This window comes from Megascapheus bottae, chromosome 2 (genome assembly GCF_031878675.1).
Source record: "Megascapheus bottae isolate mThoBot1 chromosome 2, mThoBot2.hap1, whole genome shotgun sequence".
NCBI lineage: Eukaryota > Metazoa > Chordata > Mammalia > Rodentia > Geomyidae > Megascapheus > Megascapheus bottae.
The window spans coordinates 13,813,087-13,840,173 of record NC_143510.1 but is presented as its reverse complement, the minus strand read 5'-3'; the positions used below and the strand labels follow the sequence as shown (position 1 = coordinate 13,840,173).

The 27,087-nt window shown below is 44.9% G+C and overlaps 1 protein-coding gene across 1 annotated transcript in view; it reads left to right on the top strand.

The window, feature by feature from the left end:
- The window catches only part of Arhgef3 (Rho guanine nucleotide exchange factor 3), a 289,317-nt gene that overhangs the window by 65,931 nt on the left and 196,299 nt on the right, over positions 1-27,087 (top strand). Inside the window, exon 3 of the mRNA XM_090320712.1 lies at positions 18,987-19,053. Coding sequence (XP_090176838.1) covers positions 18,987-19,053 — 67 coding nt within the window. The remainder of the gene's footprint in view (positions 1-18,986; positions 19,054-27,087) is intronic.

Genomic DNA, 27,087 nt, shown 5'->3' with positions numbered 1-27,087 from the left:
TCTTCAGTTCAAGGCTACCTCCCTCCCCTTGAAACAAGCCCCATTTCCCGTTTTCTAGAGATTATTTGGAGATAAGAGTTTCAGGTCCTTTTGTGCCCGGACTGCCTTTGAACCTTGGTCCTCAGATCTCAGCCTCCTGAGTAGCTAGGATTACAGGTGTGAGCCACTGGTGCCTGGCTTTTTCTTTTGTTTTGTTTTAGTGTAGGTACTAGGGCTTGAACACAGGGCCTCCTTTTCTTTCTTTCTTTTTTTTTTTTTTTTTTGCCAGTCCTGGGCTTGAGCTCAGGGCCTGAGCACTGTCCTTGGACTTTCTCAAGGCTAGAGCTCTACCACTTGAGCCTCAGCACCACTTCTGGCTTTTTTTTCTATGTATGTGGTACCGAGGAATTGAACCCGGGTCTTTGTGCATGCTAGGCAAGAACTCAACCACTAGGCCAAACTCTCGGCCCCAGGGCCTCCTTTTTCTTGCTTGGCTTTTTCACTTAAAGCAGATGCTCTACTACTTGAGCCACACTTACCTCCAGCTTTTTGCTGGCTAATTGGAGATAAAAAGTCTCACCTGAGTAGCTAGTATTACAGGTGTGCCTGTAATTACACTGGTGTCTAAAAAAGAAAATCTCTTTTTTGGGGATTGGACTCAGGGTTTCATACTTGCTAGGCAGGTGCTGTATCACCTGAGCTGTGAGATTTCTTTTTTTTGCCAGTGTTGGGACTTGAACTCAGGGCCTGAGCAGTCTTTGGACTTTCTCAAAGCTAGACCTCTAACACCTGATCCTCAGCACCACTTCTGGCTTTCTCTATGTATGTGGTACCAAGGAATTGAACCTGAGTCTTCAAGCATGCTAGGCAAGCACTCTACCACTAGGCCAAACTCCTGGCCCCTGCATTGGGAGATATTTAAGAATATATCTGGTAATCATCACAACTGTGAGCCAAATATATTTTAATGTTGTTTTACAATCTATTTGGTTTGAGGATAGTACTCTCAGGGCTTGAGCTTTTTTTTTTTTTTTTAAATTCAAGGCTGGCTGGCATTCTACCATTTCACACAGCTCCACTTCTACTGTTTTGGTGGTTAACTGGAGATGTATGTCTCAGACATTCCTGTCTGAGGAAGATATTCTTTTTTCTTTTTTTTTAATTTTGCCAGTCCTGGGCTTGAGCTCAGGGCCTGAGCACTGTCCTTGGACTTTCTCAAGGCTAGAGCTCTACCACTTGAGCCTCAGCACCACTTGCTTTTTTCTATGTATGTGGTACCGAGGAATTGAACCCGGGTCTTTGTGCATGCTAGGCAAGCACTCTACCAACTAGGCCAAACTCCCGGCCCCAGTGAGGAAGATATTCTTAAGATAATACAAAGGCACAATGCCTGTGTGCCTCTAATAAATATAAATAATATTTATTGAAATGAACTCCAGGAAATGGAAACAAGGAATTTTGTTCGTTGTTTTGGTTTTCTTTTTTCTTGTTTATCTGTCTTTGGAAGGGTAAGGAGGCACAGAAATGGAGGGACAAAGGGAACAAATGCAGCAGTGGTACTCAGTAGACATTGTGCCGAAATGAACTATACAACTTATGGATAGGATGCAAGGGAGAAACAGAGAGAGCGTGGCAGAAGGGGTGCTATTGTCCCCAAAGAAATGCACTCATTTCCTGATGTAAATGTAACTCCCGTGCACACCACCATCATAATAACAATAAAATGTTTGTGTTTTATGTCCAGGCAGGCCCTAAGCCGGATCTTCCACCTGTTTTAACAAGGTTGGGAATGTAGGTTTTGCAAGGTAACCCTTCATCCTCCAGGGGTTTTGAAACTGGCCCCCTGCGGAGGTAGATGGGCAGCTCAGCAGCTTTATTTGATTTTGGCCAGCAGAGGGCACTATGCCATCATCTTCCATGCAGACTTTGCTCTGGCTTTGTTCTGTCTGCTGAATCCCCAGCCCTAGAAAATTTACTTTCATCAATATCCCTTTGTTTTCGCATGCTGTTATTATTATATTTTTTAAGTAATTTTACTTATTTATTTTGTTTATGTCGTGCTGAGGCATCGAACCCAGGAGCTGGGTCTCATGCATGCTAGGCAAGCTTTCTACTACTAAGCCACATTCCCAGCTCCCTGTGCTGTTATTTTAACATCTGCTATCAGAGCAAGACACATTCTCCAAGGTTCTTGGAACTCAGACATGTGATCTAAAAAACAGGAACGAATACTGGTGGAAGCAGGGCACATGCCAAACTTTCCATCTTGAAAGGCCAGGCTAAGCCTCACTGCACTTCTTGACCTGATGCTAAGATCCCTAGGGCACTGGACGTGTGTGTGTGTGTGTGTGTGTGTGTGTGTGTGTGTGTGTGTGTGTATGTGTGCGCATGTGCGCACACACGGGCATACGCATGTGTGCACCTCATAATCCCCTCTGCTGGTGACTCATGCCCATTCCTGTTAGACTCCAGCACCCTGGACAAACTGTTAAAAGCTGCCTCTGGTAGAACTCTGGGGCATCTGAAACTGAGCAAAGCTGATGTTCCCCTGAGCTTGCCTTGAGAAAATAGAAGTATTGTGCATCCACTGTCTCCATCCAACTCTCTGAACAGAGCTTTCTCCAGCCTCTTCCCTGGGCTCAGCTCCTGGCCTAGCCATTCCTCTCCGGCCAGGCTACTTCACTTGGTCCCTGGTTGTCAGTCCCCACCTTCCACCAAGTGATAATTTGTTAGGGTCTGTGCCTCCCCTCACTGCCTGCAACACACTCTATGACAGACTATCCCTCGATGCTAGGTAAAGAAATGTGTGCCTTAAATCAGAGTTTATTAAAAAAAAAAAAAAACATCTGGAAGCAGGTACTCTAAAGGGGTGGGATGGGGTCAAGAGGAAAGGGATAGATGAATGAAGAGGAGAAGAGGAGGAAAATTCAATTAAAATTCCAATGTATAGGGGCCGTGAGTGTGGCCCTGTGGTAGAGTGCTTGCTTAGCATGCATGAAACCCTGGGTTCGATTCCTCAAGTCCATGTACACAGAAAGAGCTAGAAGTGGCACTGTGGCTTAAGTGGTAGAGCGCTAGTCTTGAGAAAGCTCAGGGACAATGCCTAGACCCTGTGTTCAAGTCCCAGGACTGGAAAAAAAAATCCAGTGTATATTCTACAAAACTAAGACGAGTGAGGAAAAGGAGCGGGGAGGGGAGGGATGGACGAGAATGTTAAAAGAGGTAACATTGATCAAGATGCAGGTATTCATAACGTGCTTTGTTAAATGGCAAAAAACAAAACAACCACAAACCTGTGTGCTTGAGCTTGGTTACTTAGGGGAAAGAGTCCTCAAACTCTTAACTCCCTGTTCGCTTGAGACCCCCAAACCATGTCTTACCCTGGAACCTCAGTTTCTGTGCGTTTAGACTCATGCTGCTCCCTTGCCTGTCTGTGGAACAATCGGGCATAGCTAAGATAGCAGCATCCTGTTTGAAGGCAGGTGAGGAACCTCTGGTCAGCTGGAGGACCAGCCACTGTGGTGGCTGAGTGACCTCTGGGCAGGACAGGCAAACCATGTGTTCATGTTAGACTTCCTTATGCTTCTTTGTTTCTCTTTGGAAGTTCTTATGGCCCACAGCTGGGGGCGGGGGAAGAAAAGCAAATCAGTGTTCTTCCCAGAACATTTTGGATTTCCGGGATTTGGAAGGCCGCCTGGGTGATGGCCACAGTGGGGCCACTAAAGCGTCTGGAAGGATCACATTCCAATTTCCAAGACCTGCCGCCTCCTGTTTTCTTTTCCTTCCTCCAGAGTCCACTCTGAGCCAAACAAATCCAAAATATTATCCTTTCCTCTATAGCCATTGCTATTTCAAAATTTATTGAAGTTGGAGGGGGTGGGGAAAGAATATTCACTCAGTTGTGGATTGCGTTGGCAGCTTTTTTTTGAGCTTCAGAAAAAAAATCATATAGGGCCATGAGTGTGGCCTAGTGGTAGAGTGCTTGCCTCGCATGTACGAAAACCTGGGTTCAATTCCTTGGTACCACATACATAGAAAAAAAAAGCCAGAAGTGGTGCTATAGTTCAAGTGGTAGAGTTCTAGCCTTGAGAAAGTCCAAGGCCAGTGCTCATGCCCTGAGTTCAAGCTTCAAGACTGGCAAAAAAAAAAAAGTCATATAGTCCATTTAGAAAGTATGCAAGAAGAGTGAAGAAATTTTAGCACCATCTACAGTGTTTTATCTTTCTCTTTTAACCTGTTAGTTCAGTATGTCATTTTCTACCTACCAGTTTTGGGGACAGAAGGGATGGTACTGGGACTTGAAGTTAGGGTTCTTTTTTTTTTTTTTTTTTTGTGGGTCATGGGGCTTGAACTCGGCCTGGGTGCTGTCCTTGAGCTCTTCAGCGCAAGGCTATCACCTGCTCTTGAGCCATGCCCCACTTCTCATTTTCTAAGGGTTAATCGGAGATAAGAGTCTCAAGTCCTTTTGTGCCTGGGCTGGTTTTGAACTTTGATCCTCAGATCTCAGCCTCCTGAGTAGCTAGGATTACAGGCTGAGCCACCGTGCCTTGCTTGAAGTTTGGATTCTGTGTAGGCAAGTGCTCTATCACTTGAACCATGCCCCCAACTCTTTTGACTTTCCTTAGTTTTCAGACCGTCTTTTGTTTTCTTTTTTCTTTTTGGTGCTGGTACTGGGTCTTGAACTTCGGGCTGTAGGTTTTTTGCTCAAGACTGGTCCTTGAATTACTGCTCCAGTTCTGGCTTTTTGGTAGTTTGGTTCAAAGCTCCTGGCAGCACTTTTATCTCCAATTAACCACCAGAAAAAAAAAAAAAAAGAAGGAAGTGGTACTGTGCTCAAGAGGTAGGGTAGTAGCCTTCAGCTGAAAAGCTTAGGGACAGCACCCAGGCCAGAGTTCAAGTCCCATGATGGACAAAAAAAACAAAAAACAAAAAACAAAAAAACCAAAAGAATCTCAAGGATTTTCCTGCCTGAACTGGCTCTACTCTAAGATCCTCAGATCTTAGCTTTCTGAGTAGCCAGAATTATAGGCGTGAGCCACAGGTATCTGCTTGGTAAACCTTTTTTGAACCTTAACAACTATTTCATGCATGTATGGGATCCGATAATCCAGAGGATGAGATGGCATGATCTTTTGAGTCTGGAGTTCAAGACTAATTTGGGCAAAATAGTGAGATCCTATCTCCCCCCACCCCCACCCCATAAACAACAACAACAACCCTCCCTGTCAGAGAAGCCATGTGGTCTACTGGCAGGTAGACATGACTTCCATATCTCCCTGCACTTGGCTGTGTGTAGTCTGCTTTCCTTGTCCCTCCCTGTGCTCTAGATAGCAGAGCTCTCTGTTTCCCTCAAAATTGTGAACTGCTGCACTGGAGGACAGTGGGGAACAGCTGAGAATCCCTGCACTGTGCCAGAGCCAGCCCTATCATCTTGGTGAGAATGGGGGAGAAGGGCCAGCTTGTGCCCCATCTGTCCTCTGCATGGCTTCCTCTGCTCCTACTTCCCAGTATAAATGCTAATCTTATCCCTGTTCACAGTCTCCAAGTCATCTGCTCAGGGTCACCAGCTAGCAAGCATCTAAGCTGGAGTTCACCTAACTACCAGGCACTGAGGCCCCTTGAACTGTAAGCTTGTCCATTCTGCCTCTCTGTCTTCTGCACAGCCTCTGCAAGAACCCACAGTTCTGTTGGTCTGAATATGTATAGGCCTGATCCAGCTTATCCAGCGAACTGGGGAGCCCCCAACCTTGGAAAAGCTCGAACAAGTTGAGTATAGGTAAAGGGATAAATATGTGAGGGCTGCATCCCTGAATCAGAGCTGAGCTGTGCATCTCTGGCTGGACAGCAAGGGAAGGTTGCTATGGCTACCACCATGGCAACGCTGATGTAAGCTCTGACCTGTTCTCCATGGGGACCAGCTGGGAGCAGGAAGGCGATGAGGTGCCCATGAGTGTGGGACTTGGGACGTTCTGTGTTCTTCAGTGAACAGTGTTAATAGAACTGTTTGGAGAGTAGTACATAGTTGAATAACAGCCCATCTCCCCCAATTCCCAATCTGGGGCTCTCGTGGCTTACATGGCCAGAAATATCCTTTGAACTCGGTAGAGTTCAGAGGCTAGCATCCTGCCTGGCCCCGCTCACTCATAACCATGAGGCATTCCTAGATAGTACCAGTACCCCAGCCTTCCCTCCCCTCGCTCCCCTCTCCTTCCTATCTATTATCTATCCATCTGTTCATCTATTTGTCTATCTATCCATCCATCCATCCCAGAACTGGGTTCAAACTCAGAACTTGAGTGCTGTCCCTGAGCAATTACCCTTAAGGCTAGTGCTCTACCACTTGAGCCACGGCTCTACTTTTTGATGACTAATTGGAGATAAGAGTCTCACAGACTTCACTGCCCAGGCTGGCTTTGAACCTCAACCTCAGATCTCAGCCTCTTGAGCAGCCAGGATTACAGGCACGAGCCACAGTGCTGCCGTCACAGCCTCCCTTTCCACAACCCTTACTTCCACCACAAGATTAGTGAAGGTCTAGGGAAATAATCTGAACAAAATGGGCAGCACAGATAGTATTATTATCAGCAAAATGCTGACAGTGTTACTCTTTCTGACTCAGAAGTGCCTCACGCTCCCCATGCTCTTTCTGTCAGCTGGCTCGGGGGTCATCCAGAATTGATGGGTGTCACAGACTAAAATCATCTCAGCTCCTCCAGTGCCCCTGGCATTTCCCTCCCGCTTCTCCACCTGCATTCCTGCCCGCCCTGCCCCAGCCCACCGGCCTGTCCCAGCCCACCCCTGGTTTTCACTGACAGTTTGGGAATAAACATGTTTTTATGTGTGGCCCTGCTTGCTGCCAAAACCAGCATTTAAGGAGCTTCTAATTACTTCAGAGATGGTGGGAGGTCCTGTATCAAGTCAATAAACCATTGTAAGTTATGCTGGCTCACTTTAGAATTTTCGGTGTTTTCAGCTGTTAGAATCAACAGAACCCATATTAAGAAATGCTCCTTCCTGAGGACTCATTTTTCAGACTGTAATTTTTTTGAGGTGTTGGATTGCCTGCCTACTGATTTATTAGCTGCTGACCATTGTAGTACTGAATAAAATATAAAGACTTTTCAGACAAAAATCTTCGTGAGTGCCTGAGCAAAGATGACATCTGTAGATAGGAAATTCCTTTTATTTTCTTTCTTTTTTCTTCTTTTTGTTGTACTAAGGATTGGATTCAGGGCCTGTTAGTTGGTGTGTGTGTGTGTGTGTGTGTGTGTGTGTGTGTGTGTCTGTGTCTGTGTGTGTGTGTGTGTGTGTTCAGGGGCTTGAACTCAGGATCTGGACACTATCTTGAACTTTTGTGCTTAAGGCCAGTGCTCTATTGCTTGAGCCACAGCTCCACTTCCAGCGTTTTGGTGATTATTTGGGGATAAGAGTCACAGACTTTGGTGCCTGGTCTGACTTCAGACTACAATGGCACTTTTTTGTTGTTTTGTTTTTACATTTCTTTCTTTTTTTTTTTTAAAGATTTTATGTTAGCATTGATTTTTTACGTCATATTTCAAATGTTATGTTTAACAAACTAGTATTTAGGAAGGGAATCTCTATATACAATCAATCACTAGCACATACATTTTAGAACATAATTAAAATTAAGCTGGGGGTTTGTATGTCATAGATACATATTAATCTGTGTAATAAAGCATTATGTCTATAGAGTATATAGTCAGCCTATCATAGATTTTTATGTCTATGTAGATATGTTTATATCTCCAAGACCATGTCCATAACCTTGGGTAACCAAATATTGAGTCGTAGCTCTTGTACTGTTTGGATCTAATATGCACATGTTAAGGATACCATGCGTACAATGGCATTTTTAGTGAACTTTATTATGCATAGAAAAATGTGCTACTTAATCTTTGTGGATTTTTTAAAAAAGATTTTTATGTGTAAGAGGAGTTGAGAGGGAAAAGAACTGGGAGAAAATGAGGGAGGGGGTGACACTGCTCTAAAAGAAACATACGCATTTACCTGACTTATGTAACTATAATACCTCTATATATCACCTTTACAATAAAACCTTATTTTATTTTATTTAATTTTTTACCAGTCCTGGAGCTTGAACTTAGGGCCTGAGCACTGTCCCTGAGCTTCTTTTGCTCAAGGCTAACACTATACCACTTGAACCATAACACTACTTCTGTCTTTTTCTATTTGTGTGGTACTAAAGAATTGAACCCATGGCTTCATGCATGCTAGGCAAGCACTCTACCACTAACCTACTCTTCCAGCCCTCCCCCCATCCCCCGCCCTAATAAAAAAGAATTTTGAATTGGGTACCAGTGGTTCACACCTGTAATCCTAACTTTTCAGGGTACTGAGATCTAAGGATCACAATTCAAAGCCAGCCCGGGCAGGAAAATCTGTGAGGCTCTTAATCTGTGGCTTAGATTAAGATTAAGTAGCACAGTGCTCACATGTGCGCACATGCACACACACACACAATGTATGAAGTATTTATTTATATTTATTTATATGCCACTTTTGGGACTTGAACTCAGGGTTTAGGCATTGTCCTTGAGTAAAGCCCTGTACCAGTTGAGCCACAGCACCACTTCCAGCTTTTTCTGTGTATGTGGTACCAAGGAATTGAACCCAGGGCTTTGGACATGCTAGGCAAGCACTGTACCACTCTCCTGGCCCTGTATAAAATATTTAAAATAGTGTTAGGCTGATAGTGAGCACTATTTTGGGGGGTTGGGTGGGGATAGTCCTGGGGCTTGAACTCTGGGCCTGGGAGCTTCCCTGAGATCTTCAGTTCAAGGTTAGTGCTCTACCACTTGAGCCACAGGACCACTTCTGGTTTTCTGGTGGTTAATTGGAGATAAGAGTCTCATGGAAAGTTTTCGGTGTGTCAGCTTTTACCTCCAGATCTTTGATCCATTTGGAGTTAATTCTAGTGCAGGGTGACAAAGAAGGATCCAACTTTAGTTTTCTGCAGGTGCTTAACCAGTTCTGCCAGCACCACTTGTTGAAGAGGCTATCTTTCTTCCATTCTATTTTTTTGGCTCCCTTGTCAAAGATTAGGTGGCCATAGGTCTGTGGTTTAATATCTGGGTCCTCAGTTCTATTCCATTGGTCTTCAGGCCTGTTCTTGTGCCAGTACCAAGCTGTTTTGATAATTGTAATAGAGTCTAAAGTTTGGTATTGAAATTCCTCCTGTGCTGTTCTTTCTGCTAAGAAGTGTTTTTGCTATACGGGGTCTTTTATTATTCCATATGAAATTTTAGATTGCCTCTTCTATTTCTTTAAAGAATGACATTGGGATATTGATGGGTATTGCATTGAATTTGTAGATAGCCCTCGGCAAGATTGTCATTTTCACGATGTTGATTCTTCCAATCCAGGAGCATGGGAGGTTTTTCCATTTCCTTAGTTCTGCTTTAATTTCCTTTTTCAGGGTTTTAAAAAACCTGACACACTGAAAATTTTGCAAGAAGGAATAGGAGATACACTAGGCCTCCTTGGCACAGGTCGAAACTTTCTTAATAAGGACCAAGAATTACAACAAATCAGAGAAAGGCTGGATAAGTGGGACTGCATTAAACTGCAGAGCTTTTGTATGACAAAGGACGTAGCTAGTAAATTAATTAGGAAGCCTACAGAGTGGGAGAAGATCTTCACCAACCATACAGCGGACAAAGGCCTCATATCTAAAATATATCAACAGCTCAAAAAATTGGATCACTCCAAAACTCATCTCCAAAGTAACAACCATCGCATTAAAAAATGGGCCAAAGACTTAAAGAGAGTCTTCTCTGAAGAAGAAACAAAAATGGCCTATAGACACATAAAGAAATTCTCAACATCTCTGGTCATAAAAAATGCAAATCAAAACAACTCTAAGATTCCACCTCACTCCAGTTGGAATGGCCAGGATCAGGAAAACGAATAACAACAGATGCTGGAGGGGATGTGGCCAGGAGGGATCACTACTACACTGTTGGTGGGAGTGCAAACTTGTTCAACCACTATGGAAAGCAATGTGGCAGTGCCTCAAAAGACTAAACATAGAGTTCCCCTTTGACCCAGCAATTCTACTACTTGGCATTTACCCAACCATCCATAAACTAGGGCATACTAAATCCACTAGCACAACAATGTTCATTGCAGCATTATTCACGATAGCAAAGATATGGAACCAACCTAGATGTCCCTCAGTTGATGAGTGGATCAACAAGATGGGTATTTGTACACAATGGAATTCTATGCTGCTGTCAGAAAAAACGACATCGCCCCATTTGTTAGGAAATGGAAAGACTTAGAAAAAAATCCTATTAAGTGAAGTAAGCCAGACTCAAAGGAACTTAGGCTCAATGGTTTCCCTCATTTGTCATAATCTGTAGAAACCTTGGGCTCTACTAGCAGAGATTTGCAATAGAGCAAAATCTTGATACATAAGGCCATTTAGTATGAAGCTAATTGAAAGGACCTCCAGGATATTGAAACAAAAGCCATATAATGAATGATTGTTGTCTTAATGTACTATGTTATCTCTCATCTCTTTTGCTGTCCCTTGGTTATCTCATATTGTTACAGTATCTCACTTTGTTATCTGATATATTGGATATATTTGTATTTGGTTATTTGAAATTGGATAGGGAAGGGGGGAAAACAAGATGAGGGGTGGGGGTGGGGGGAAGGTAATGGGGACCAAGACATGTGAAAGGGTATCAATGTATGTGAATTAATGCACCTTCTATCTGGCAAATATCATGTAACCCTTTTATTAATTACAATAAAAATATTTTAAAAAAAGAAAAAAAAGAGTATCATGGACTTTAGTGCCTGGGCTGGCTCTGAACTGTGATCCTCAGATCTCAGCCTCCTGAGTAGCTAGGATTACAGGTGTGAGCCACCAACACTCAGCTTCACCCCAGACACTTTGAAAACAGCATTTGATGCTTTGTATAGTTTTTTTCTTCCCTTTGATATTAAAATTTCAGATTTTTCAAGACATTATTTTAAGAATATACTGTGAATTTTGCAGTTGAGGTCAGTTTACAGCTAACTTAATCATGTGAAGTCTGAGCAGCCTTCTCCAACTAGTGTTTGGATCCAGATGTCAACAAGAAAGCCAGTGGGAAATAACCCTTTTCTTTTTCTTTCTGGATAAATCCCTGTAGTGAAGGGAGGGGAAGGAAATCCTCGAACTGGGGGAATGTGGGTGAGTTCTTTCTCCTGTACCACGATGTCAGAAATAGTGTCTCCTGACTTGTGCTGCATAGAGATTCTTGCTAGAAAGTTCGAGAAAGTCTTTCAGCTATGCTATGTACTGGAAATAGAGTAAGTTTTAGGCAGAGTGGTGTCTTGTAAAAATCTCTTCTTTCCTTCTCATTTCTATCAGGAGTTTCAGCTTTGCAAATGTTCTGGGTGTGACTACACCTGCTTTGTTCCCTTTCCACCTTCAAGGATTTCTGCTTCTTAGCCTCTAGAAAACCCCCTTTTATTACTGGGGTTCGTTTTCTGAATAAAATGCTGCCCATTCTGCATCTGTACATCTGCTTCTCCCATAGGCCTCTTCTTTTCTTTCTTTTTTTTGGGGGCCAGTCCTGGGCCTTGAACTCAGGGCCTGTCCTTGGGCTTTCTCAAGGCTAGAGCTCTACCACTGGAGCCATAGCACCATTTCCGGCTTTTTTTTTCTAAATATTTAATAGCGAGGAATCAAACTTGGGTCTTCATGCGTGCTAGACAAGCACTCTACCACTAGGCCAATGTTTCAGCCCCCATAGGCCTTTTTAATTAGTTTAAAATCTTAGAGTTAGTGTGTGTGTGTGTGTGTGTGTGTTTGTGTGTGTGTGTGTGTGTGAGTGATACTGGGGTTTGATGTGGTCCTTGTGCTGCTAGATAGACACTCTGTCTCTGAGCCACACCTCCGCCATTTTTACTTCAGTTATATTTGAGATAGTGACTCACTTCCTTCCCTGGGTGGGGTGCATGCCTGGACCATGATCCACCTGTTTTAGGCTTCCTGTCTTGATCTGTATGTACCATCACACACCTAGCCTCCACTGAGATGGAGACTTTTCTAATATGATTTCTCCCAGTCTCAGCCTTGCAAGTGACTTACTGGCTGGAATGCCAGCCACACACCCCTGCACCCAGCTAGGGATTGAAAAGAGAGCTTTGGGAACTTTTCCCTCTGGCTGGCTTCAAACTCTGATCATCTTGTTCCCCACTTTCACAGTCGCTAGTGTTACAGGTGTGAGCCACAGTGCTTGGCTCCAGAACCCTTAAATTCTTTGTGTTTGCATTTTCCCAGCTGGCTCTTGATAGATCCTGTTATTACCACCTTTAAAAATGTTCATTTTCCTACTGCTTCTCACCTCCTCTGCCACCATCCATGTCCAGGTTCCTGCCATCTCTGCACCATGGAGGGAACTCCTTCACTTCCCTCCTGTCTCTAGAGCTTCTTTCTCTAACACTCTTACCCTCTGAGTCCAGTACTTTCTGTGACTTTCTGCTTACTTTATAGCCACACTGGTGCCTTGCTGCCCCTCACTTACATAAAGCATTTCCTGCCTCAGCTCTTTTGCATATGCTTTTCTGCTCACCTAAGACATTTTCCCTCCTCTTTCCTGTCTCTACTCACTCAACATGTTCTTGGAGGAGCCTGCCCTGAGTCCTTCATAAAGAAAAGCCACTGACACCCCCCAACCCTGCCCACTCCCATGTGCTATGTTGTTCTCCATCGATTTTACCAGTTCCTTAAGCAGGCTCCGAGATAATGGGCCTATGTTTTGCTTTTTTCCATGTCCCTATTTCTAAAGGGAAACCTGGCACAGGTTATACTCTATGCAGACATTTAAAGCTAATATTTCTTAGGTGCTCTGTGAGCTACATAGTAGGCAGAGATTTTTATAGAAATTGTTTAGTCTGGGTGCTTGCCTTGCATACATGAAACCTTGGGTTCGATTCCTTAGTCCCATATAAACAAAAAATGCCAGAAGTAGCACTGCGGTTCAAGTGGTAGAGTGCTAGCCTTGGATAAAAGAAGCTCAAGGACAGTGCCCAGGCCCTGGGTTCAAGCGCCAGGAATAGCAAAAAAAAAAAAAAAAAAAAAGAAAGAAAGAAAGAAGAAGAAGAAAAAAAGAAATTGTTTACTCCTTAGAGAAATTCTTTGAAAGCCCTTCACAGCCATGTTTGAATTGGAAACTGAGGATTAGGATTAGGGAAGTTGTATAAATGGCCTGAGGTCACCATGACCCTCATCCTGGTGCCTGCCAGAGCCTTGGCTCCAACCAGCAATCACCCGCTGGCAGTGCTGTGTCTCTGTAGTAGTTCAGCTTTGTTCTAGTGGTTCGCAGTCCTGTGCCTCTACAGCCGCTTCGGAGCTGGAACTGTGGAAACCAAAGGCCCTGGTGTGTCTGGAGCGCTCTGATTTTGATCTCCTGCTGGAGGTTGTGGCACTTCTCAGGTTCTTTCTCCTGGATGGAAGAGGAGGGAAGGGAGCCATGCTAGGCTTAGTAAGGCCTGGCCTGCCATCTCTCCCTTGTCCCTTGTGGCTGCTCCTCCGAGCAGCACTGGAAAGCTGTGACCTTTGGGGCCCTCTTTGGAAAGTGCCACTGGGAACCCAGCTTGGCCTCTGGAGAAGGAGAGGCAGTGGTGGCCAGTGCAGATCCCAGGCCAGAGCCAGAGTTCCCCAGGCCCCCTGTCCTGTGTCCCACACTTGCTGCACAGTACACAGTACTTGTCCTCTGGGCATTAGGGATGAAGCTCCAGCAAAACCCACATCTCTCGATCTGTGACTTTATCGAGCTTGTCTCCACCAAAGGGACCCATGCTTCATATGCCAGGGCCCTGATACTGCTCCATTTCGCAGATGAAGGGACTAGCCACCAGGGAGGTTCAGTCACCGGTTTTGCACCACACAGCTGGGGCTTGGCTGAGCCAGTTCTGTGTAGCAGGTATGGTCCCAGTCACTGGGCAGAATCTATCCTTCCATGGCATGGATTGAGAGGCATGGTAGCTGTCCTTCTGGAAGATTGTACTTATTCATGCAGAGCTGTTCTAAAGGTGTACACAGCAAAATGACTGGTGAGGTGGGAGCAGAAGATGGAATCCAGGTGGGAGGCGGAGGGTGCCGAAGAAGCTAGCAGGTGTATGGAGGCTGGTCCTGGCTGAGCCGGGCAAGCCAGTAATGTCCATTTCTGACTTTTTGGTAGTTAATTAGTGATAAGAATCTCACAGACTTTCCTGCCTGGATTGGCTTTGAACCTCATTTCTCAGATCTCAGCCTCCTGCCTAGCTAGGATTGCAGGTGCAATGCTTGGCTTCCTTTTTAAATTTAAATTTTAATTTCAGTAGTGGCTATGGTGGTGTGACCACCTTGCCTGGAATAGAATTCATCAGTGTTCCTGGCTGGTGGTTTCTTTTCCTCACCAATGTGTGTATTTTGTCTGACATTTTACCTCATGCGTTTCCTTTAGCCTGAGCAGCTCTTCCCTGCTTCCCCTTTCTGGGTATGGGGCTGTTTCCTCTCAGGTCTCATTTCCTCCTGGAGACCTCTCTAGCATCTAGCCCCTTAAACCTTGGTTTAACCCCTTTGGCATTCTGCACTAGCACTAAAACCAAATCTTACCTCTAGTGTGTGTGTGTGTGTTCCCATACTTGTGTGTATGTGTGTGGTTTTTGTGAGGACATGAGAGCAGGAAGCATGTCACTTGGTTGGCTGTTACGTGTCTAGTGTCTGCCATCCTGGGTGGAAGGTGCTGAGTCAGCACCAGTGACTAAAATTCACGGGCAATGAGCTATGTGGCAGTCCCACGCTGTAATTGTGCGTCCTCTGGAGGCTGAGAATGGAAGATCATGGTTTGAAGCCAGGCCCATCAGATTTTTTTTTTTTTTTTTTGTATGTGTGGTCATGGGGCTTGAACTCAGGGTGTTGTCCCCGGGCTCTCTCACTCCAGACTGACACTCTACCACTTTGAACCACAGCTCCATTTCTAGTTTTCTGGTGGTTCATTGGAAATAAGAGTCTCACAGACTTTCCTCTTTGAACTGGCTTTGAACTACAATCCTCAGCTCAGCCTCCTAAGTAGCTAGAATTACAGGTGTGAGCCACTAGCCCCTGGTTTCTGTGAGACCTCTTATGGTCCAGTTAATCACAAAAACGCCAGAGGTTAAGGACTGGCACACATGGCACAACACCAGCCTTGAGAGAAAAAGCTAAGGGTTAAGGTCCAGGCTCCGAGTTCAGGCCTTAGGACTAGCATTGAATGGAGAGAACAGGAGGGGTGGGGGGAAGGTAAGGGAGGGAGAGAAAGAGCCACAGAGAGAGAGATAGAGACAGAGAGACAGAGATTCATAGGCAAGGATCCATTATCCAGAGCTCAGGGCTCTCTTTCCATGGTGGATCTCAGCAGAACTTTTAAAGAGGTTCATCAAGCCTCCAAGCTACTGTAGCAGCTGACCATTTCTCAGGTTCTCCAATTACTGCACACATACCCCCCCTCCCCCGCCATTGATGAACAAATCTGGAGTCAGAGTTGCAGCCTGGCCTACTGGGAAATATGCCCCTGGGTGATGAGATTTTTTTTCTCTGCCATGATGAGTTCCTGCCCCAGCACCTGTCCTCAGTCGTGTAGTCGCAATGTGCAAGACCCTGTCACCTTCTTATGGCCCAGTCAGAACAAAAATACTGGGCATGGTACACATTTCTAAAGCATAGCTTTAGGAATGCTTACCAGTCTTCTCATGGATAGGGAAAGCAAAAGAAAAGCAATAAAAGGCAAGTTTTGTTAGCAAGATGTTCTGGCTTGGGAATTCAGAAATTAAAATAGTTAAAACAGATGCTGGCAGTTGCTATGGTTAACTTCAGAGAGAACAGGGGAGGAGGGGAGGAGGCCAGGAGGAGCCGCTGTCTTCCCAGCCCCATCCTGTCACCTTTGTAGCCACAGTGCCCATGGCATATGGGCACCTGTGCTCCACTCTGTGTGGATTGGGTGGAAGTTCCATTGGCTCTCCACCCAGAACCTCAGCTCTGGTGACAGCCCTATTTAAAGGCCCCACTATGTCTGTGTGACGGGCACATGATTTCAGGGTTACTTTATGGCTAACTTTTACTGACTGCACAGAAGTTGCTTCTGAAACGGAAGAAGTCTCCCTGGGTGTATGGTCCTTCTCTTGGTGGCCTTGGTCGCGTATGTGATGGCATGTTGCCTGCTGGCAGGCTCCTAGATTGTTCACACAGACTGCAACCTCTGACTCCTACGGCTGACATCTTCCCGAGAAGCCACTGGGCTGCCCTCTTCCAAACATTCGCTTATCCTCTTGGAGTTGAAGGATTTTCTCCATTGGAGATGAACTGCACCTGCCAGCTGTGTGACCTTTGGCATGTGGCTTAACTCCTCTGAACCCCATTTTACTCCATCTGTAACATGGAGTAATCAATATTTCCCTGTGATCACCTAACATCGAGTATGTAAGATTATATAAAATTAATATGAAATTGTAACATTGTTTATTTGAAAGTATATGTTGTCACAGCCATGTGTTATATAACTCCACTGTAATATTTGTACATCGTATATTAAAATGATATGTAGCAATCTGTCTTCTAAGGTTATGTTGTGAGGTTTTAAGACTTGGAGGTATTAGAAAGTACATAGACCCTTACACAGCTATTGTTGACTTTCTTTATTATTGTGCTAATGTTGGGTGTGAGCTTTTGTGAAGCCAGAGTACTTTTACTGAAAATAGGTTGGTTTATATTATTGCTTTGGAAGCTGTAAAGCTCATTAAGTGATAATTAAGACCATAAAACCAAGGTGTTGAAGTATTGTCAAAAATGTTTCTTAAGGCAAAGATTTCCTTTTAGAAGAACTGGGACTAACACATTCTTAACAGAGCAGGATATGCAATCTAATTAGCCACCCTCCTGTTGTCTGTTTGTGGCCAGGCACCTGGGCCTGGTTCTGTTGCTCACTCTGGTGAGGGAGGTGAGATAGGAGGGCAGGAACTGACCAGGTCTTTAGCAAATCCGTGTCTCTGATTGGATTCTGTTCTTAGAGCGAGGCTTAGATGGGGTGTGCGTGTGTGGACATACGTAATGACTTGTCCGGGACCGAGTCTGAAGTGGAGATCTCATCTCATCCTGACTCTATCCAGTGGACTTTAGTCCCCGTTTAGCACACAGGAAAGCCAAAGATCAAGGTATGAACCTTAAGCTGGATGTCAGTGGTGGCTCTTGCCTATAATCCTAGCTGAGATCTAAGGATCTCAGTTTGAAGTCTGCTTCAGCAGAAAAAATGCCATGAAATTCTTTATCTCCAACTAACCAGCCAAAAGCCCAAGTGGAGGTGTGGCTCAAGTGGTATGATGAAAAAAAAAAAAAAAGGCCAAACAGGAATGCAGGTCTCGAGCCCAAGCTCAAAACAAAACAAAACAAGTGAACTTCATGTTCGGGGCCACAGCTAATGAAACATTGTGAAAAGTGAGGTTTGAATGAACTTGATTTTATCTGTGTGATGCTAATCCAATCAATCACTATCCCTAGGTCTCAGGGGGGTTGCTTTTGTTTGTCAGCTCTGGAAAGGGGACCCAGAACCTTCTCTGCACTAGGTGAGCACTTTACCGAGGAGCTTCATTCCCAGGGGCTTAGGTCCTTATCTGTCCAGACTAGCCATAATAGTGGCAAGTGGACGTGGGATTACTGTGTCAAATGTTAGCACCTGGGTGACTCTGCCCAAAAAGAAACATGCTCATTACCTGATTTATGAAAAATGGCAATTCTTCTGTAGATCCCCTTAATCATAACAATGAATAAAATTTTAAAAATGGCACCTGCTTTCGTAGGCACTCAATGCCTATTAGTTGCTCTTATTTTAATCAGCTCATGATCTTATTTTGTGTGTGTGTATGTATGTGTTACAACTAAGAGTTTTACTCGGGTCTGATGTGCTCCAATAGCCAGCTGCTAGTCTCTGTCTGCTCAGGGGGGAGGCCACAGTGACACCATTTTAGCACACCAAGCCTCAGGAAAAGTGCAAAGCAGGACCTTTTCCAGGGCTGCTTCTCAGCTCACAATGAGATCTGTAGATCTATGTTGACAGATAGCTTGTTTAAGTTTAGGGGAGGGAGGTGTGAGGGAGTGGGTAATTTATTGCTTCATATAAATGTCAGGAAAGCTGGTCCTCCTTTTGCAAGAAAGCAGCTCTTGCCAGACAGAAATCAGGCTCTTGAGAGTCCTGGGCCTCCTGTGATGACTGGACTTGAAGCCACCCTCACTACGTTTAAGATCTGTCCATGCATGCCAAGAGGGCCCCCAGGGAAGAGATGAGCAGCAACTTGTTAGGCAGGGCCACATGCCAAGTTGATCATCACTTAAAAAGCCTGGGTCTGGGGTTGAGTATGGTGGCTCACACCTGTGACTGCTGCTGCTCTGGGGGAGGAAGTAGGAGGATCACAGTCCGGGCAAAAGTGTGAGGTAGTGTGTGGAAAACATACTTAAAGCAAAAAAGGGCTGGGGACAACAGGTGCCTCAAGTGGTAGAACATTTTTGTGATAAGTGAGAGTCTTTGTATTTTCTCTCCAGTAATGTCCCTCCTCCCCACATAGAAAAGGCACCTGTGGCCTTCGTAGGCGTGTTGTGGCTCCCCAGTGTACAAGCACCAAGTGAGAGTTGCAGGCAGAGCTGAAGCCATAAACATCACCTGATGGCCTCCATTTGGGAATTACTCACTGGGGAGACACAAAGACACATCGGGAGCTGGTCTGACTTTTCAGTTGCATTCACATTGCAGGTTGTAAGGTTTTGTTTTAGGGTGAGGGATGAAAGGCTGTTTGCTGGCTGGAGTTTTCCTCATGGGATTTGTGGAGGAGTTTGACAGGACCGTGGCCCCTGAAAACTCCAGCCATCTCATATCCCTGGGGTCACATCTCCAGGCAGCGATTTCTTCTGAGCATCTCCTCAGCAAATAATGAACACATTGACTTGTCTTCTCTTCCAGGCCCAGACGACAGAGACAAAACAACTTTCCCATGTTTCCCACTCCCAAGGCCTGGAATTTCAGAGGGGTGAGTGCCTGCTTGCCAACAGTGTCACCTTCCAGAAACCATCAGCCACCACGGGGTGGGGGTGGGGAGGAAAGATAGCTTTACTAATAAAATTTTGTCTCCCCACTGGGGAACAGCACCCCTGCATGACTCAGAAAGTGTGCCTGAACATGGCGGGCGGGCATCTTGGGAAAGAGACAAGACCTGCTCTCTTTGGAGTCTGAAGGAGAAAGGAAACACAGAACGTGTGACATACAGATTTATGTCTTCCTGGGAAGCTTTGCTTTCCAAGTCTGTGAGCTTGACACAACTTTAAAAGGAGTCATCAGATTCTCCCAGGCACAAAGCAGGAGTCCCCTTTGAGCATGGCAGGGTGAGGGGGGGCAGGCATTGTGGGGAAGGGGTTATGCAGAGCTTCCTCCTGATTCGAGGTGGTCTTCTGTGCTGTAATCATGGTGATAGTAACAGTTACATACATGGAAGTCTACTGTGGGTTACCTTGAGCTCCAATCCTAATTTGAGGGGGAAAAATCCCTCTGTAGAGAATGCTTGGGGCTCTCTGACTACGCTGTCTTGTCCTCCTCCCTCCCCCCAACACTGTACTCCTACACATGCTGCTACTGGCCTGCCCGCTTCGCCTAGGATCTAAGCATTGATGACATTCTGGGAAGTGGTTAGGAATAGCTCCCCCTCCTAAATCTGTCTTGAGTCTCCTCCTTTGCTCTTGGTACTTTTTAATCATGGGGCTCTGTACCTTCTGAAGTTTAAGATTGGCAGTCCCAAGCTGCAGCTGTAAAATAGAGAATTGTCTCTTTCTTTTGTTCAGGATTGTGTCTCCGGCAGGCTCAGTGCCTGGCATATTCATGTTTCATTAGTTGTTGACTGACGGAAGGAATGAAGTGAATGCATCTCATAGCCACGTGATACAAAATTCACATGTTGTTGACAGGGTTTCATATCTTTGTTTTTTTGATTCTATTCTGACTAGATCTTTTCACATCTTACTATCATGTATAGATCGTCAGGCCTTTTGCCTCTAATGTTTTATTTTAAAATAATTTAGGAGAGAATTTAGAGGCATATGTCTGAAATCCCAGCTACATGGAAGGCAGAAGTAGGAAGATTTCAGTTTGAGTCCAGTCTAAGAGTACCTGAAAGACAAACTCAGAATCAAAAGGGATGGAAACATGGCACAGTGATAGAGTGCCCTGAGTCCAAGCCCAGTGCCACCAGCAAGTAGATCACATCACTATTTTAGGTATAGATTACAGTATGCTTTTCTTGGAGTAACAACAGATACACCAGCTGGTGAAGCAGGTATGCAGGTGCTCCCATTCAAATCCATGTACCCTACATTGTTTGTGGTTTAATGGATGAGGTCCAGAGTATCTTCAGTCGGATGGTCATGACCATTAGCTGCAAAAAGGCTGTGTGGGCAGAACATGCTGAATATGCCCTGTTAAATATGCATGTCATTACAGGACTTCTCAGAGCCTTTGAGGTGTCCCTGTGCATGGATGCTCAGAGGAGAATTGATGAAACTGGGTACATTTTTTAGAATCATTGACTGTGAAACCTTTCGCTGGCTTTTTTTTTTTTTTGTCAGTCATGGGACTTGAACTCTGGGCCTGGGTGCTGCCCTCGAGCTCTTCAGCTCAAGGTTACCACCCTACTCCTTGGCCTGGGTGTTGACCTTGAGCTCTTCAGCCCAAGACTACTGCTCCCCCAACCCCCTTGAGCCACAGCAGGACACTGAACCACACTGAGCTGGGCTCTGTGGCTCACACCTGCAATCCTAAGATACTCAAGAGGCTGAGATCTGAGGATTGCAGTTCAAAGCTAGTCTGGGTACTAAAGTCCTGGAGATTCTTATCTACAGTTAACTACCAGAAAACTAGAAGTGGTGCTGTGGCTTAAGGGGTAGGGCGGTAGACTTGAGCTGAAGAGCTCAGGGACAGCACCCTGGCCAGAGTTCAATCCCCACCACCAAAAAAAAAAAAAAAAAAAAGAGTCTCACAGACTTTTTAGTGCTCAGATCCTCAGATCTCAGCCTCTTGAGTAGCTAGGATTATAGGCGTGAGCCACCATGCCCGACCTCCTTTTGCTGACTTTTGCAGTCTGTACACATGAGAAAATGTATCAACTGGTGTTTTGGAGGACTTTTGTGTTAGCCCTTTCTATCGATTTTCTCACCAGTATTGTTCTTCTTTGGACTTAACAGTGGTCATTAGCCAAGTGTGGAATGCACACCCAGGGCAGTAACCAATCCCGAGTTTGTCAAGAAACTGTTCTGGTTTTAGTGATGAAAGTCTCACATCTTGGGAAACACTCTTGCATATAGCCCAGAGACCCTTTCAGCTGTTTCCCTTTGCAAGATATTTCCTAGCTGGTATTGTGGCTCATGTGTGTAATCCCAGAACTTGGGAGGCCCAGGCAGAAGGATTGCTAGTTTAAGGCCAGCCTTGATGACATAGGAAGACCTTAGCTCAAAAATGTGAAGAAAAGGGGCCTGGAGTTTGGCCTAGCTTAGCACCCAGGTCCAATTCCTCAGTGCCACATATACAGAAAAAAGCTGGAAATGGTGCTGTGGCTCAAGTGGTAGGGTTCTAGCCTTGAAAAAGCCCAAGGACAGTGCTCAGGCCTCTGAGTTCAAGGCCTAGGGCTGGCAAAAACAAACAAAACAAAAAACATGAAGAAAAAATAGGATGAGGAGGAAGATGGGAAGAAGAGACAGGAAGGGTGGGAGGGAAGAAGGGGAGGCAGGGGAAGGGAAAGAAAAGAACAGGAAACTAAAGGGAAAAAAGCTTTGTGGGTTTTGAATACAGTTTCATTATTAATTAGTTGTACAGGGTTACAATTCCATAAGGCAGGTAGTAAGTACAATTCTTGAATAAGAAAGGAGTGGCATTGTCTAAGCTTGTCTTTTAGTTTAATTCTGGTTTGTAAAATTATTTGCCCAAGGGAAGATATATTTGGTCCATACTAGCTTTAAGTGACCCTTGGTACACCTCATTCTTGCCAAATTGATGGCAATGATAATATTTAAAAATCGAATGCTGACAATGCACTTATAACCAATTCCAGTGTTCAGGAGGTAGAGGCAGGAGCACAAGTCCAGCCTGGGCTGCACAGTGAGACCCTGTGTCCAAACAATAAAGGCTGGGGATGCAGCAACATGTGCAGCCTCGGGTTTGATCTCTAGTCCTGTAATGATCTGAATAAGTGAATTTGTTTGCCAGTTGTTAGGGTGGCTTGAGGGACTAAAGTCCTTTGGGTGATTAGACTAGCTTCAGTGTGGATATATCTTGGTGTCTTTTGCTTGCTTTGATTTCTGTTGCCTCTGGGGCTTCTCAATAAACTAAACAAACACATGGAAATACCCAGGAGGGAAAAGGTGGGGCCTGACCAAATGCTTCCTTCTCTACCTTGGAGAAGTCCTCTGCACACTGCAGGTGGAAGGGGAACCCCACCTGGTGGAGACAGCTTCTCAGACTTATTGTGTGATCATCCAGATGGTAATTGAAACTGAGGAAGGGCCCAGAACACCAGGATGCAGTGGAGGAGGCACTGGCAGGCTGCTCCGCTTTCTGTAGTGAACCTTGGTGCTCATGTGTGTGGGCCAGCGCTGGGCATGCTGCTCTCCAGCTGGGACCTTGGAACACAGCGTTTCTGTGAACACTTTCTTTTCTTCTTTATTTAGAGAGAAAGGTTTTAGAATCTGTGGCTAGCCAATTTGCCATATTTATATACAAGCCACAGGAAATCATTATGTAAGTATTTGCAAGCCCATTCCTCTTTAGCTTGTAAAGAAAAAAAGGATCCAGTCAGACACACATGTAGCTGTAATCTATAATCCCAGTTACTTAGGAGGTTGAGATCTGAGGATCACAGTTTGAAGCTAGCCCAGGCAGATACCTTGTAAGATTGTTAACTGCATTTAACCAGCAGAAACTTGGAACTGGGGACATGGCTCAAGTGACAGAACATCCGTCTTGAGGAGTGCCAGTGGCTCATGCCTGTAATTTTAGCTATTCAGGAGGCTGAGATCTGAGGATCACAGTTCAAAGCCAGCCCAGGAAAGAAAGTCTTTTGAGACTCTTCTCTCCAGTTAACTAACAAAAAGTCAGAAGTAAAGCTGTGGCACTAGTAGTAGAGCACAAAAGCAAGGACAGTGCCCAGGTCCTGAGTTCACGCCCCAGAGTTGTGTGTACATGCACACACACACACACACACACACACACACACACACACACACACACCAAAGGAGAGTGTATGGACCCCTGAGTTCAAGCCCCCATACTGGCATTAAAAAAAAATGGTCTTGTTTGTTCACCCAGAGTGGTTTAGCCCTGTCCTTGGCCACAGTTATTGGTCACAGGATGCCCTTGTCCCCATGCTTGCAAGGAGACAAGGTTCTGAGTGTTTCCAGCTTCTCAGGACCTTTCCAGTCACTGGTAAGGGATTGCTGCTCCTGCTGCTCCTGTCTCTCATTAGACCCAGGATAGGGCTGGGGGGTGGGGAAAGGCTACAAACATGTTCTTGGAGAGGGGCTAAAAGCAAGCTTTGGGTGGAGGTGGGCATGGTAGGAACATCGACAGGCTGGGCAGTGGGACCTGGGAGCTCTTGCCCCCAGATGTCACCTCTGTCGGATTCTCAGCATATCTGTTCTCCATCTAGGTGCTGAACTCAGAGCTTCAGGTCTTTCCTGAAAATATATTGTACAGCTTTTCCTGCTAAAGGAAGGAGGGAGGAAAGGAGAGAGGGAGAGGAATATACTGTACAGTTTCTCCTATTAGAGGAAGGAGAGAGGGAGAGAGGCAGGCAGAGAGAGAGAGAGAAAGAGAGAGAGAGAGAGAGAGAGAGAGAGAGAGAGAGAGAGAGAGAGAGAGAGAGAGAGAGAGAGAGAGGTATTGATTCTGCTATTGACTCTAAGTGAACTAGGGAATACCTAGCTGCAGCCTGCTGAACTGTTTGAGGACTGGAACTGAGTTTTTAATGGATGTTGACCACATTTCAGACATATCTAGTGACTGGGGTATTCCTTTTCCCTAGGCCATTTGGGAAGAATGTTTTAGACTCCAGGGGTGTAAAGGACATTCTGTTGCAGCCCCAACTTTTTCACTTCTAAGTGAGAAAACAAAGCCTAGTGTATTAGTTATAAGAGGTAGAACTCAGAGAAAATCTGCTCAGATGAAAGCATGGACCTGATTACTCATGTGACTGAGGTAAACTGAGGCAGGTAGACTTCTGCCCTAGCTAAATCCAAGGAGAATTCCTCTCTTAATTGTGTGACCCTCAAGAGTTTTAGCTCATCCTTTCCTGCTGCACGTGGACTTTTTTTGGAGGGAGATGTTGGGCATAAACAGTCATTTATTTCCTGAGCAAAGAGTGAAATATTTGCCTTAAAGCTATGTAGATGAAATCTCAGGGTAAGATTTGAGTTGCTCTGACCTGGGCTATGCAGCTGTGCCTTGTCTAGTCACTGTAGACACAAGACAGAGTTTTGTGACAGGACAGGTCTTGGCCATATGTCCTCCCTCTGTGGCAGGAGCCAGGGTTTTGGGATTAGCAGTTCTACTAGAGCCATTTGGATGGAGTGGAGGGTGTGCAGCTCAAAGCAGGGGCTTGATGCTATTCTCCAAAGGGAGTTTGTCCCCTGGGAAGACAGGAACAAACCCTTTCTTCTGTACCTTCTCCAGGATGCACTGATGTCTTCTTTGCCATCTATTTATAAGTAAGTCGGAAAAACCCCAGTGTTGCTGAATGACTTGTTGCTGGGCTCTATTTCTGCATCCTGTTATCTCTACATCCTAAATAGTTGTCTTGCAGGCATGCACAATGGTGCCCATCTCAAAAATAAGTTAAAATGACAAAAATAATTTAAAAAATAGAGATAATAATAAACTTTATTCATTTAGTTCTTTCACTGTGCTACCATTCCTATCATTTGTAAGTCAGCTCATCCCCCCAGTAGCCTTACTCAGTTTACACTATCATTATCCCATTTTCAGATGGGAAAATGGAGACCAGAAGCATCCCAGGAACCCATAGTAATTAAGTAGTTAGTTAATGAATGATTTTGTTACACCTTACACACCCTGACAGTGGTAATGAAAGCCGAGGTGATGAACAGGTGTGTGTTTTGGGGCCGGGATATTAGCCTGGAGGGAGGATTGATTGCAGTCTTCTCAAGCCTCCCATTTACTTGGTCACAGATGTGTTAGGTGACCAAGATAATGCTGTGTCCTCACTTGTACATAAAACCATAATCCTCATCATGAGGTTCCAGATATCAGAAATGAGGGTTTACCAAAGGCATGTGTTCAATAGATGCCCTTTTTTCTGGGTGCCAGTCCTGGGTTTTGAACTCAGGGTCTGGGCACTGTCCCTGAGCTTTTGTGCTCAAGATTAGCACACCACTGCTTGAGTCACATCTCTACTTTATGGCTTTGGGTGGTTAATTGGAGATAAGATTCTTAGACTTTCCTTCCTGGGCTGACTTCAAACCTGGATCCCCAGATCTCAGCCTCCTGAGTAGCTAGGATTACAGGTGTGAGCCATTGTTCCTGGCACTACAGGCCTTTTTGAGGGGGTTGTGTCATGGGGCTTGAACTCTAGGCCTGGGCACTATCCCTGAGCTCTTCAGCTCAAGGCTACCCACTCTACCTCTTGAACCTTAGCCCCACTTCCGGTTTTCTATGTGGTTAATTGGAGATAAGAGTCTTGTGGTTTTTAATGCCCAGGCTGGCTTTGAACCCTGATCCTTAGATCTCAGCCTCCTGAGTAGCTAGGATTACAGGCACGAGCCACCATGCCTACCAGTAAAGGCCTTTTTGATGTGAACTGCTGCTGACCATGTGTGGTTTGTGTTTTGTCCAGTGGGTCTCAGCATAGCTGCTGATGTGTGAGGGCAAGCCATGTTATGTTAGGCTACTGATGCTAAAAAATATGCTGTGCACATTGAGCTTTTCCTTAGGTTCAAAGCAGTTGCTTTTTCTGGCCATATTTGAGATCTATGGAGTTCAAATGAGCTTTTTTGCCAGGTGTGTGAGCTTGTACGTTAGGGGCAGAATTTATAGTTACCTGTGTTTATTTTATGTAGTGATCACTTCAGTCAGTCCCTTTCTTAGTTCCTATATTATAAAGGGTAAAAGATACTTTTATTTTGATTTCTAGGGTGAATTGGGAAATCTTAGTTGCAAGTGACAGAAAATTAGACTGACTTCCAAAAATCAAACTGACCAAAGAGTTTCTTTGGTGTGATTTTTTTTTGTCGGTCATGGGATTTGAACCCTGGGCCTGGCTGCTGTCCCTTGAGTAGTGTCAGAGCTGGCTGTGAACTGCAATCCTCAGATCCCAGCCTCCTGAGTAGATGTGAATGTATTTTTAAATGTCATCTCTATCTGTCCTTGAGTATCCTCTGGGAATTCCTTCTGCTTACTGTTGAGTTAGAGTCAGATTTATTGATTTATTCAGGTCTTAGATGTCTTGTGATATTTGGTGATTGGTTTGGTTCTGAATGTATTTTGCTGCTCTGCTTAGTCACAAACTGGTACCAAACTGATCGTTCTTGGCTTCTGCCCCACAGCACATTAGTTTTCCAATGAAATCTTCCAACAGATGACTGCATTCTTCTCATATTTGGGTTTTTGATGTGGGAAGAATTAGCATGCTTTGAGGGATCAAAACAATTTTTGTTTTTGATGGTACTAGGTGTTGGATTTAGGGCTTCATGCATGTTAGGTCACTGTGCTACCACTGCTACCACTTGAGCCGCGTGCTTGTCTTTGTTTTTTTTTTGCTTTAATTATTGTGGAGATAGGGTCTTGTGTTTAAGCCTAGACTGACTTCTATTACAGTCCATTTTGTAGTGTGATGAGTTTAGAACCTGAAGCATCTCATATAGCTGGGAGGGCAGGCATGTGTCACTGTACTCAACTATTGGTTGAGATGGAGTAATGTTTTGTTCAGAGGACTTTCCTACCCAGGCTGGCTTTAAACTGTCATCCTTAGACCTCAGCCTCCTGAATAGCTAGGATTACAGATGTAACCCAC